This window comes from Anomaloglossus baeobatrachus, chromosome 6 (assembly GCF_048569485.1).
Source record: "Anomaloglossus baeobatrachus isolate aAnoBae1 chromosome 6, aAnoBae1.hap1, whole genome shotgun sequence".
Lineage (NCBI taxonomy): Eukaryota > Metazoa > Chordata > Amphibia > Anura > Aromobatidae > Anomaloglossus > Anomaloglossus baeobatrachus.
The window spans coordinates 507,653,342-507,667,333 of record NC_134358.1 but is presented as its reverse complement, the minus strand read 5'-3'; the positions used below and the strand labels follow the sequence as shown (position 1 = coordinate 507,667,333).

The 13,992-nt window shown below is 48.4% G+C and overlaps 1 protein-coding gene across 1 annotated transcript in view; it reads right to left on the bottom strand.

Annotated features, from left to right (window-relative positions):
• Window positions 1–13,992, bottom strand: part of DYNC2I1 (dynein 2 intermediate chain 1) — a 159,107-nt gene that overhangs the window by 71,308 nt on the left and 73,807 nt on the right. Inside the window, exons 7-9 of the mRNA XM_075316753.1 lie at window positions 8,667–8,738; window positions 7,716–7,917; window positions 852–954 (exon numbers count right to left, since the gene is read on the bottom strand). Coding sequence (XP_075172868.1) covers window positions 852–954; window positions 7,716–7,917; window positions 8,667–8,738 — 377 coding nt within the window. The remainder of the gene's footprint in view (window positions 1–851; window positions 955–7,715; window positions 7,918–8,666; window positions 8,739–13,992) is intronic.

Below are 13,992 nucleotides of genomic sequence, written 5' to 3'. Positions count from 1 at the left end.
CACGCGCGTCCGGGTTGAAGGGTATTTGCCTGTCCACCTCTGAACCACCCCTGTCTGGCCTACTCTTTTTACACCATGGGTAAGTTCATATAGGATGATTGTTTGATGTGATTATCCGTTCACATCATGTGCTTTTAGCACTATTGCACTTGCTGTTTATCTATGGTCTCTATACTATGATGGGCTGACCTGGGTGGTTCATTGATGGGTGGGTGAATATTAGAATCCACTTACCTCATACTTGTTTGCATGTTTAATGATTTTATCTTCTTTGGTTATATTGATATTAATAAAATTTGATATTTTTGAATAAGTCTCCTATACGTGTTTTTTACACGATTTTTTGAGTCGATTTTGGAGTACATTCTATGACATCCTTTTGATTGGGGTTTTATATTTTATCCACTAGGATGAAATCATACTATGAGATTTTCCCCTATTCATCTATGCTATATTTTGTAGTTATCAGAAAGTTATTCCGTATCCCGAGGATAGGAGCTAACTTTCAAGCTTGAAAATACACCTTTAAGAAAGCATCAGTAAGGATATCAATAAGAAAGTGTTGAAAATTATGGGCTCCTTCTTGGATCTAGGCACTGGCAAATAGACGGTCGTTCTCAAAACCACTGGCCCCCTCTCACAACCACCGGCCCACTCTCACAACCACCGGCCCACTCTCACAACTATGGGTTCACTTTAAGTCGATGTTAAATAACTTAGGATGTGCATTTTACAGACAGCTCTGTTTGCTTTCCACATGTCCTTTTTTAGCAAAAGTAGTATTAAAGCCCCCTCCTCCTCCCAAGTATTTGGGTCTAAACGTAGTAAAAAGTAAAGTAATAAATACGTACTTCTGTTTGTTTGAGATTTGGCCACTAACTTGACGCTGTTTTGCAGATCCAAAATCTATAAATGCCCCTCGCTGAGAACTCTTTCTTGTAGAAGAATTTTGCCCTAAAAATACAGATAAGAAGAAAGTTTTGAGTACAAAAAATAATTAAACAACCTGTTTGATACAATAGTAGAAAATTAAGATATGTAAAGCATCCAATTTTGATATATCATAAATGTTTCAGAGGGTCAAAATTCTTTGAAAAGGTTTTTTTTGGCTCTTGGGACGGCTTTATTCTGGCAATGTTACACTTGGATGAGAAAAAAGAGAATTTTGTTTACTTACCGTAAATTCTTTTTCTTATAGTTCCGACATGGGAGACCCAAACCATGGGTGTATAGCTTCTGCCTCCGGAGGACACACAAAGTACTACACTCAAACGTGTAGCTCCTCCCTCCGGGCTATATACACCCCCTGGATGACAATCTAACCAGTTCAGTGCAAAAGCTGAAGGAGGACATCCACCCATAAGTAGAGATAGAGTAAAACTCGGAATAACCGGAACTCTGTCTACTAACAACAGCCGGTGAAACACACGGAACAAAAAACTGCCATCAGGCAACAGGGAGGGTGCTGGGTCTCCCATGTCGGAACTATAAGAAAAAGAATTTACGGTAAGTAAACAAAATTCTCTTTTTCTTTATCGTTCCTTATGGGAGACTTAAACCATGGGACGTTCCAAAGCAGTCCATGGGTGGGAAATAAACCAAACTGAGAAGTAGGCAAAACCTAACTTCACAAATGGGCGACAGCCGCCTGAAGAATGCGTCTGCCCAAGCTCGCATCTGCCGAAGCATGAGCATGCACTTGGTAGTGCTTCGAAAAAGTGTGCAGACTGGACCACGTGGCAGCCTGACAAACCTGCTGAGCCGTAGCCTGGTGCCTGAAAGCCCAGGAGGCACCGACAGCTCTGGTCGAGTGCGCCTTAATCCCCGGCGGGGGAGGCACCTGAGAACACTGGTAGGCATCGGTGATAGCCGACCTGATCCAACGAGCTAGGGTCGGTTTAGAAGCAGCGAGACCCTTGCGCTGACCAGTGGTTAGCACAAAAAGTGGGGTGCACCGCCTAAAAACGGCGGTGCGTGACACATAGATTCGGAGCGCCTGCACCAAATCTAAGGAGTGCAACGCCTTCTCAAAGCGATGCACAGGGGCCGGACAAAGAGAAGGCAATGAAATGTCCTGGTTAAGGTGGAAAGGAGACACCACCTTAGGGAGAAAGTCCGGAGTCGGACGGAGAACCACCTTGTCTTGGTGAAACACCAAAAAGGGGGATTCCGAAGAGAGCGCAGCCAAATCAGAAACTCTCCTGAGAGAAGTTATGGCTACTAGAAAAACAACTTTCTGTGAAAGTCTAAACAAGGGAACCTCCCTGAGAGGCTCAAAGGGGGGTTTCTGTAAGGCCGTGAGGACCAGATTAAGGTCCCAGGGATCCAAGGGCCGCCGGTAAGGAGGAATGATGTGAGATGCGCCCTGCATGAAGGTGCGCACCTGGGCCAGTCGGGCGATACGCCGCTGGAACAATACCGACAGAGCCGACACCTGTCCCTTGAGGGAATTGAGGGACAGTCCTAGCTGTAGACCGGACTGTAGAAAAGACAGGATGGTCGGCAAGGAGAACGGCCAAGGAGCATGGTCGGAAGAGCGGCACCAGGACAGGAAGATCCTCCAAGTCCTGTGGTAAATCTTGGCCGAGGAAGACTTCCGAGCCTGAGTCATGGTGGAGATGACCTCAGAGGGAATGCCTGAAGCCGTCAGGATCCAGGACTCAAGAGCCACGCCGTCAATCTGAGAGCCGCAGAATTCTGGCGGAAGAACGGACCTTGAGAGAGAAGGTCTGGACGGTCCGGGAGATGCCACGGCGCCTCTACGGACAGACGGAGCAGGTCTGGGTACCAAGCTCGCCTGGGCCAGTCCGGAGCAATGAGTATGACTCGACGGCCCTCCATTCTGATCTTGCGCAGAACCCTGGGCAAGAGCGCTAGAGGGGGAAACACATAGGCCAGACGGAACTGAGACCAATCTTGAACCAGTGCGTCTGCTGCGAAGGCTTGAGGATCGTGGGAGCGAGCCACGTAAACCGGAACCTTGTTGTTGTGCCGGGATGCCATTAGATCCACTTCCGGAGTGCCCCACTTGCGGCAGATTGATCTGAACACTGACGGATGCAGGGCCCACTCGCCGCTGTCCACGGTTTGACGGCTGAGGTAATCAGCCTCCCAGTTTTCCACGCCTGGGATGTGGACTGCGGATATGGTGGACTTGGAGTCCTCCGTCCACTGGAGGATTCGTTGAACCTCCAACATCGCCAGACGGCTGTGAGTCCCGCCCTGGTGATTGATGTAGGCAACTGCTGTCGCGTTGTCCGACTGAACTCGAATGTGTCTGCCCGCCAACAGGTGGTGAAAGGCTAGGAGAGCTAGAAACACAGCTCTGATCTCCAGCACATTGATCGAGAGGGCTGATTCGGACGGAGTCCAAGTGCCCTGTGCTCGGTGATGGAGAAATACTGCTCCCCAACCGGAGAGGCTGGCATCCGTGGTGAGGATCACCCAGGACGGAGTCAGGAAGGAGCGTCCCTGTGACAGAGATAGGGGCCGAAGCCACCACTGAAGGGAGCTCCTGGTCTGTGACGACAGAGCCACCAGCCTGTGCAAGGAAGAGATCCGCTTGTCCCAACAGCGGAGAATGTCCAGCTGCAGGGGACGCAGATGGAACTGGGCAAAGGGAACCGCTTCCATTGACGCCACCATCTGACCCAGCACCTGCATGAGGTGTCTGATGGAATGACGGCGGTGCCTCAGCAGAGAGCGCACCGCCAGACGAAGGGACTGCTGTTTGACTAAGGGCAACTTGACAAGTGCCGGCAGAGTCTCGAATTGCATCCCTAGGTACAAAAGCACCTGGGTCGGGGTCAAAGTGGACTTGGGCAGGTTGACAAGCCACCCGAAGTGAACTAGCGTGGCGAGAGTGAGAGAGACACTCCGCTGGCAGTCTGCACTGGATGAGGCCTTGACTAGAAGGTCGTCCAGGTAAGGAATCACTGCCAACCCCTGGAGGTGCAGGACCGCAACCACTGCTGCCATGACCTTGGTGAATACTCGAGGGGCCGTGGCTAAGCCGAAGGGGAGAGCCACGAATTGGAAATGTTCCTCTCCGATTGCAAAGCGTAGCCAACGCTGGTGTGAAACCGCAATAGGCACATGCAGATAGGCATCTCTGATGTCGATGGATGCCAGAAAATCTCCTTGGGTCATTGAGGCAATGACCGATCTCAGAGATTCCATGCGAAAGTGCCGCACCTGAACATGCTTGTTGAGAAGCTTGAGATCCAGGATGGGCCGGAAGGAACCGTCCTTTTTGGGGACTAGAAAGAGGTTTGAGTAGAAACCGCTGAACCGTTCCCGGGCGGGAACCGGAACAATTACACCGTTGGCCTGCAGGGATGCCACGGCCTGAGAGAAGGCGGCGGCTTTGGAGCAGGGGGGGGTGGACAGAAAAAATCTGTTTGGCGGGCTGGAAGAAAATTCTATCCTGTAGCCGTGGGAGATGATATCCCGCACCCACTGATCGGAGACGTGTTGAAACCACACGTCGCCAAAGTGGGAGAGCCTGCCACCGACCAAGGACGTTGCTGGCGCAGCCAGATAGTCAAGAGGAGGCTGCCTTAGTGGCAGCGGCTCCTCCGGTCTTCTGAGGACGCGGCTTTGCGCGCCAGTTGGATTTACGATCCTTGGCTGCGGTAGTGGACGAGGTCGAGGGCTTAGAGGAACACCAGTTAGAGGAACGAAAGGAACGAAACCTCGATTGGTTCCTGCCCTGGACAGGTTTCTTGGCTTTAGTTTGTGGCAAGGAAGTACTCTTCCCGCCAGTAGCTTCCTTAATTATGTCATCCAGCTGTTCCCCAAACAGCCGGAACCCAGCAAAAGGGAGACTCGCAAGGTACTTCTTAGAGGAAGCGTCTGCTTTCCACTCTCGAAGCCACAAGATCCTGCGGATCGCGAGGGAGTTAGCGGAGGCCACCGCCGTGCGGTGAGAAGCCTCCAGGATGGCAGACATGGCGTAGGATGCAAAAGCCGAAGCTTGAGAAGTTAAGGCATCCGTCTCAGGAATAGAGTCCCTGGTGAGGGAATGTATCTCCGCCAGAGAGGCAGAGACTGCCTTAAGAGCCCACACTGCCGCAAAAGACGGGGAGAACGAGGCTCCTGCCGCCTCATATACAGACTTGGCCAGAAGGTCAACCTGGCGGTCAGTGGGATCCTTAAGAGAAGTGCCATCAGCCACAGCTACGACTGTGCGGGCTGAGATTCTGGACACCGGAGGGTCTACCTTTGGGGACTGGGCCCAGTCCTTAACCACCTCTGGTGGAAAGGGAAAACGGTCATCTGAACTACGCTTCGGAAAACGTTTGTCAGGACAGGCCCTGGGCTTGGTAACAGTGGTGTGAAAGCTGGAGTGGTTAAAAAACATACTCCTAGCTTTCTTAGGTGAGGTAAACTGGTGTATCTCTACCAGAGAGGGTTGTTCCTCTGACTCTTGTGGGTTGAGGTTCAGAACGGAGTTAATGGACGCAATCAAGTCACTAACATCCGCATCACCCTCAGACAAGTCAATGGGGTACATAGAGGTAGCGTCTGAGCCCACAGTAAACGAATCCTCCTCGCCCTGCACCTCGGCACGTGAATCAGAGCCGTGGGAAGAGGAAGGAGAAGGGTCCCTGCGTCTCCGTTTAGGGGGACGGGGTCCTAGGACATGCTCTGAGAGCTCTGCAGAGCTCGGAGCAGCAGAGGCACCCTGAGAAGGGGGCTGATGCATGGTCAGCAGTGTCCGGGACAGCTGCCCCATGGAGTCGGCAAAAGACTGGGAAATAGCTTGTGAAAAGGAAGCTACCCAAGCCGGGGGTTCAGCCACCGGGGCCGGAGCAGCCGGAGGGACCCCTGAGGAGGCTCCAGGCTGAGACACAACCATATTAGCACAGGCATTACAATGTGGGTATGTGCTTGGCTCTGGCAGAATGAGCTTACAAGCAGTGCATATAGCGTACATGTTTGCAGCCTTGCTTCGGGTGACAGACATGCTGCTGAGGTGGAAGCTCTGCAGTAGTAATACACTCCTATAGAATGCCCTGAGAGTGTAATAAAAGCCCACAACCGGAGGTTGTGGCTTACCAGCCCGCTCTCTGTGTGCCCTCCGGATTCCACAACTCAAAGCCCCAGTGAAGCGTCAGCCTTTCTAAACAGCTGCAGCATCCAGCGCCGTCCAGTGTAAGAACGCTGAGAAAATGGCGCTGGAAGGAGGAGGGGGGGCGGGTATTAGCCCCAGAGCGGGAAAACGGAGGGTCAGGGAGAGATACAGAGGAGGAAACATCTCCCCAGAGAGGAGTGTCCTCCCCTCTGCTGGCCGAGCGGTGGGCGGCGCCACGCTATGCATCCTGTATGCATGACATGCAGAGGAGCCGAAACCGAAACTAGGCCCAAACTGAAGCCGGGGCCTAGATTTTAAAATGGGGCCGACGAGCAGGCACCTTCGGCGCGGTTCTCAGGGGAAACCCCCAGAACCGGCCGGAATTTACAGTAACGATAAAACACATACTGTCCCCCTAATAAAAGTACCCGGGACCCCTGAGAAACGTCTCAATACTTAGCTCTGAGACGCAGGGCCAGTCCCTGAGGGGGGGTAAACGCTCCTTCCAGCAGAAACCAGACAGGGCTGTGGATGGAGACCGGTCTCCTGGAAGCAGAGAGGACCGAGACGGCTCCCACTTCAAACCAGAGCCTCGACAGAGGATGTGAAGGAGCGCGGCATGTGAAGGCTCCAGCCTTATAAAGTCAACCTTAACAGCACCGCCGACAGAGTGGGGTGTGAAGGGACATGCCGGGAGTCCAGACTGGACCCGCTTTTCTTCCAAATCTTTAAAATTAAAATAAAAATGAAAAAATTATCAGAGAATGCAAGTGTGTGTGATCTCCTGAAACACAAAGCATTGAACTGGTTAGATTGTCATCCAGGGGGTGTATATAGCCCGGAGGGAGGAGCTACACGTTTGAGTGTAGTACTTTGTGTGTCCTCCGGAGGCAGAAGCTATACACCCATGGTTTGGGTCTCCCATAAGGAACGATAAAGAAAGTTTGTGCATCCCTGAATTAAGGATTACCTAGGCCAAAAACTACTACTCTAGCAGGACACAGCTAAGCCCCCATTACGTGGAGGCATCACAGGTGCAGGAGGAGCAAATCACACACACTTCCATAACATGGAGGGGGCAATTGCTGGATGGTAAAACTGCACACTGATGGCTTGCATAGAGCACTGTTCACACTTGCGGATGCACAGTCACAAGCCCGCAGCCTACTAGGCGACGCCAATACTATTAGATCAGGCGGGCTGCCAGCCATATGACATCTGTGCATCATACAGGGACAGGAACTCCAATATGCAAGGCCTAACAAAAAGGGGCCTGGCTGTATCATACATAAAATTAGGTTTTTAGTTATTATTATGGCCATAAGACGGAAGCCTACAACCCTCGTCACGGGAACCTCATGCTTGTAGCTCCCTACACTATATATAGTATAAAAAAGCAACAAAAAAGGATAAATATCATTACTTACAGCAAAGATGGAACTGCAGCTGAACATTACCTAGGCCAAAAACTACTAGATTAGTAGTTTTTGGCCTAGGTAATATATAGCTGCAGTTCCATCTTTCCTGTAAGTAATGATATTTATAAGTCTTTTTTATTGCTTTATTATATCCTTGAATTAAGGTAACCAAAAGTAAAGAAACAACCCACTTTAAAAAAAAAAAAAAAGAAGACAAATACCTTCAGTGCTTGGTTCATCATCATGCTCATCATGTGCCTTGTGCCTGTATGCAGATGGGCTGGCTGTTATGTTTTCATTCTCCAATAACATGGCCTTCTGAATCTCTTCTACTTCAGCATTTTTGGAGACTGCTTTGGGTTCTGGTGTTTTCTCCAAAGTCTTCTCCTCTTCACTTTCGTCTTCAAAGTCGTCATCATAATCCTAAAAGAGCCGTGTTCATGAGTGATGGAGAACAAATAGAGATGAGGACATAGTGATATTTGGATTCAGATTATGTGGTCTAAATACCGAGTACTATTCCAGTATTCATCACGACTAATGAATTTAATAGAAGTCAATGTGGAACCCAAACATTTTCTGGGTAATCAAGAAAAATGCTTGAGTTCCCCATTGACTTGCATTATATTTGTTATTCATGACGAATACTAGACTAGTACTCTGTATTCGGATAACATACTTCGAACCCGAATATATCACTATTTGCCCATCTCTAATCACAAACTATTGTGATATAAATTGGTGGAACTCAAAAACACTTTGAAACTGGTTTTCCACTACTCAACAACTCATGTTAATCATTTCAGGGTCCCATTTAAAATATAAACAATGTATGCTCACCTCCCCTAGCGTCGCCTTTCCAGTAATACTGGTGCCGATATTCCTGGTGGCCCAGATGACATAGTTGTGTTACGGATTTGCTGCAGCCGATTAGCTCATCCACTCTGACGTAATATTGAAGAGCTGCAGCCGATCATCGACTACTGATTGGTTGCAGCAAATGCATTAAACGACAATGTCACGTGACCCACAAGGAATTGTGGCACCGTCATCGCTGGAACAACACTGCTGCGGGAAGTGAATATCCATTGATTTTATTATAACTGGGGTCCTGAAGTGATTAAATGCTGGTTGTCCTGTAGTGGTCAATCCCTTTAGGTCAGGTTACTCACTTCAAAGTCTTCTTCATAGTTTGTGGACTCTTCATGTGCTGTATCGGTGTAATATAAAGTCTCCTCAATTTCCTTAATAAAACAAAAAAAAATTAGAATTGAAAAAAAAAAAAAAAGCGCAATCTTGTACACGGAGGGCAGATTTCCAGACTTAAGAAACAGATAACCTAATCTTAGAATAGGTAAACAAAATCAGATCAGTAAGGGTCTGATACGTGGCACAGTGTACAGGAGACCACGGCTGTGTACAGGCCAATCTCAGATGCTGCTGCGAAGCTCTTAAACTGAATGAGAGCAGAGGTCAGAGGTGCAGTACCTAAGAACGACCACTACACAGTGTATGGAGCTGAGCCGCTGCCTTATGTGAGCACAGCTGATCAGTGGTGGTGCCGGGTGTTGTCAGACCCTCACTGATCTGATATTGATGACCTATTGGATAATTCTTCAATTTAGCAATCTACAGAGGTGTCTAATAAGCAGCCAAACAAAATCATATTTGAAGATCAATGAACGTTCTGAAACCCTGCAGATTACTAAAATGAATGGGTTCTAGTATCTTGAAAACTCTGTGGATCTTCCCCTTTAGCACAGGCTGCATTACAATGGCAGGTGCACCATCATTACAGCAGAGATCTGGAGGGCTTGGTGCTAAACACCAGGGACACATTATGTGAAGGAGCAAAGGAGATCGTCCTTGATTTTAGCAATTGAGTGGTCCCAGGTTACAAATTCCTAACAATGTTACTATCCACAAAATATAGTTAACACCAGATAATTCCCTTAAAGGGAACCTGTCATCAGAAATTTTGCACTAAACCTAAAAGATTCCCCCTCTGCAGCTCCTGGGCTGCATTCTAGCAAGGTTCCTATTGTTATTGTGCCCCCTCTGGTGGGCAGGGGGCAGGCTCTCTGGTGGCCGTTAGTCTGCCCCCTGTCGCTTTAGGCTGTCCCCCATCGCGCAATTACAAAGAGGTGACGTGAGGTAAGCTGGCCAGCGCTTGCGCAGAACGGTGGAGGCGGCGGTGAAAGCGCGAGCACGAGATTATGGGCGGGTACTTGCTGATGAAAATCACAGCGCCGCCCATAATCTCGCGCCTGCGCAACACGTCACCAGCGGTCACACTGTGCACATTGCACAGTCCCGCTAAAGTGGCACGGCGCATGCGCGAGACCTCGGACGCACTGGGCGGCCTCCTGAGGTATGAGATTGCGCGATGGGGACGGCTTAAAGCGGCAGGAGGCAGACTAACGGACACCAGAGAGCCCGCTCTGTGTACCATTATCAAGATTTGAATACAAAAAGGTACCACTTTATAAAGTCTTTATTTTGGTCAGAAAGGGGGCACAAGAACAATAGGAACCTTGCTAGAATGCAGCCCAGGTGCTGCAAAGGGGGAATCTTTTAGGTTTAGTGCAAAATTTCTGATGACAGGTTCCCTTTAAGGCTAGTTTCACACTTGCGTTGAACGGTATCCATTGCATTGCGTTGTGTGACGGATGCAACGGATGTGTTGCATATAGTGGCACAACGGATGCTGCAAAACAACGGAATCCGTTTTGATTTTTTTTTTTTTCTTTAGTTTACCGGCGGCAGACTATTGTGAACGATCAGCTGATCGCTTCCAGTAGCCGGCCGCCGGGTGATCAGCTGATCGCTCGGCCACCGAGAATGTGTGCGGGGGCGGAGCCGAGCGGGGCCATGGCGCTGAGGACAGGTGAGTGTGTGTGTGTGTGTGTGTGTATATACACATGTGGAGTGGAGTGCGGGAGGGGGCGGAGCCAAGCGGGGAAGTGTCGGGCTCCCTACACACGTACCCAGGGTAAATATCGGGTATAACTAGGCAAAGCACTTTGCTTGGTTACCCGATATTTACCTGTGTTACGGGTACAGGGAGCCAGAGAGAGCATGGCAGTGAAATCCTGAGGATTCCGCTGCTCAAAAAAACGTTACATGCTGCGTTCCTCCCGCTGGGCAGAAGCAACGGAGCGTCGCCCAGTGGAAGCAACGCAGGTCCTATTGGCACAATCCGTCATCCATACAAGTCTAGGGGAAACAGCAGAATCCGTTAACGGATTCCGCTGTTTTCCAAAAAGGCGGATTGTGACGGAATGCAAAAAAACGCAAGTGTGAAAGTACCCTTAAGCAAAAAGTGTCAAGTGCATTCTTCAGGTGATGCGCTGTACTTTGCTTCGATCTCATGAGTTTGCACTTGCCGATAATTGGAAAAGAGTCTAAACAAGCCGCCAATAACATAACGAACCAGCAAAACATTTATTTGTTTTGAGAAATTATTTTTAAGCTCCATTTCCGGCAGCACATCATTCTGAAAGGACAATGTGCTGCCGAGAAAAATGATAGACTATGTGCACAGAATGATGGTATTAACGAGCGATCTGTGGGCATGGTAGCCTGTGTAAGCAGGCTATTAAAGAACCGAAAATAGATCCCCTCTATTGACGGTTCTTGATACACGCACCACAGCAGTGGAAAATGATGTGTTTACATTATTTGAAACAGTTAACACGCTGGAGCAAGATCTCTCCAAATCCAAAAAACACCTGCAAAATGTCGCCATCCTGTTAGATGATCAAGAGAATAGGGGGAGGCGGAATAATATACAGTACAGACCAAACGTTTGGACACACCTCATTCAAAGAGTTTTCTTTATTTTCATGACTCTGAAAATTGTAGATTCACATTGAAGGCATCAAAACTATGAATTAACACATATGGAATGAAATACTGAAAAAAGTGTGAAGCAACTGAAAATATATCTTATATTTTAGGTTCTTCAAAGTAGCCATCTTTTGCTTTGATTACTGCTTTGCACACTCTTGGCATTCTCTTGATGAGCTTCAAGAGGTAGTCACCGGAAATGGTTTTCCAACAGTCTTGAAGGAGTTCCCAGAGATGCTTAGCAATTGTTGGCCCTTTTGCCTTCACTCTGTGGTCCAGCTCACCCCAAACCATCTCGATTAGGTTCAGGTCTGGTGACTGTGGAGACCAGGTCATCTGGCGTAGCACCCCATCACTCTCCTTCTTAGTCAGATAGCCCTTACACAGCCTGGAGGCGTGTTTGGGGTCATTGTCCTGTTGAAAAATAAGTGATGGTTCAACTAAAACACAAACCGAATGGAATAGCATGCCGCTGCAAGGTGCTGTGGTAGCCATGCTGATTCTGTATGCCTTCAATTTTGAAAAAATTCCCAACAGTGTCACCAGCAAAGCACCCCCACACCATCACACCTCCTCCTCCATGCTTCACGGTAGGAACCAGGCGTGTAGAGTCCATCCGTTCACCTTTTCTACAAAGACACAGTGGTTGGATCCAATGATCTCAAATTTGGACTCATCAGACCAAAAGCACAGATTTCCACTGGTCTAATGTCCATTCCTTGTGTTCTTTAGCCCAAACAAGTCTCTTCTGCTTGTTGCCTGTCCTTAGCAGTGGTTTCCTAACAGCTATTTTACCATGAAGGCTGCTGCACAAAGTCTCCTCTTAACAGTTGTTCTAGAGATGAGAAGGTGTATCCAAACGTTTGGTCTGTATTGTACGTTTGAAAGGCAACCCAGAAGAGATAGCAGCTGCTGCCCTTCCTAGGTCTGTAACTTTAATTTTCAACAAGGTGATGGGAGCTACAGAGGACACCAGTTATGTGATTGATAGAGTCCACAGAGTGTTCCGCCAGGGCCCTGGGGACACTGCTCAGCCGAGAGATGTTCTATGCAGACTGCATTACTACACCGATAAAGAAGCCATACTGAGAAATGCATGGGCTCATGGAACCGTCTCATATGAAGGGTCTGAAATCAAGCTTTTTCCTTACGTATCATCCAGAACCCTTTATATGAGGCGTCAACTTATGCCTATCCTGCAAAAAATTAAAGAGAAAGGAGCATCCTACAGATGGGGACATCCATTTCACCTCATAGTCCGTCACAATGGGGACCAATTTCTGCTGAAGCGCCTGGAGGAAGTGGAGGGTCTCTTCCAATTTCTTGAGATACCTGCGGTGGAGATCCCTAACTGGCTACTTCTGGACAGACCTGCCGGGTTACCCCAAAGAAAAAGAGGAAGTAGACGACTGTTTGCAAGACCTCAGAAGAGTTCCAGGGAATCCATGCCGGTTGGGGAATCTTCTCAGGAGGAGCCAGATTGAAGACTTGGGTTTGCATGTGGTTTCTTATTCTGTGGTGGGATGAGCGTAAAACGGAGGAGGAAGGCCATTTTTAGGCCTGATGTGGTCATTATAATATTGGGTTAATGATATGTGAAATTCGTGTCTCCCTTTTCATAGGCCACTGGGAAGGGGGGGGTTGGTGTGTTGTGGGGATTTTTATTTTTTTTTTTGGGGGGGGGAGGGAGAGGGTCACAAGGACCCTTAACCTGATAATTTTTGTTGACAGTCTCGTAAACATGTTGTTCTCTTAAGAAATGTGCCTCTCACTACCCTGTCTCAGAACGGGGGGGGGTGAGACGTGGGTTTTTAGCCTAGCACAACAATGTCATTTATGCCTAGAGCTTGTTTAGCTTTTGCCCTTGGTCTTCCACGCACCCCAAGGGTGGTTCTCCCGTGTGGAGGGCACCAGGTCTCCAAATCTTAGTGAGACTGTATAGTTTTATAGTGTGGACCTTACAGGTCGTTCTTTTAGACCAGCTGGTACTGTTCATATTTCCATTTTGTCTAATACTTAACATTCTCTTTTCTTAGCTCACTTTCTTTTTCTCTTTCTTTTATCTGCTCTTTTTCTTCCTTAAGGGTTTAAACCCTCCTTTTCTTTTTCTTGACATTCCTGGCCCCTTCTTCCCATCCCGCCCCTACCCCATTCTCCCATATCCCGTCCTCATTTGTAGGGGGTTAACCACAGTCTCTGACCCAACATGCATAAATCAGGGATCTCGGAGGTGAAATATGGGACACTAAATGTAAAAGGATTACAAAGTCCGGGTAAGAGGTCTATCCTGGCAAATACGTTAAAAAAAACTGGGGTCCAAATCGCTTTCCTGCAAGAAACACATTTGAGCAAACACAAACCATTCAAATTGATAACACGCTGGTTCTTTGAGACATACGATAGCTTCTCGCTAGATCCGAAGACCCGAGGAACTAGCATCCTCATCTCGCGCTCAATTCCTTGGAAATTCATGGATTCTTGCAGTGATGACACGGGAAGACTACTGATCGTGAAAAGTAGGATCGCCACGCATATTTACACATTGGTATCCATATACCTCCCCAATGTAGGGCAAATTGACACCCTGTCTGGATTTGGGGAAACAATGGAGGATTTTTTGGAAGGGACACTCATTCTAGGGGGGGAGGG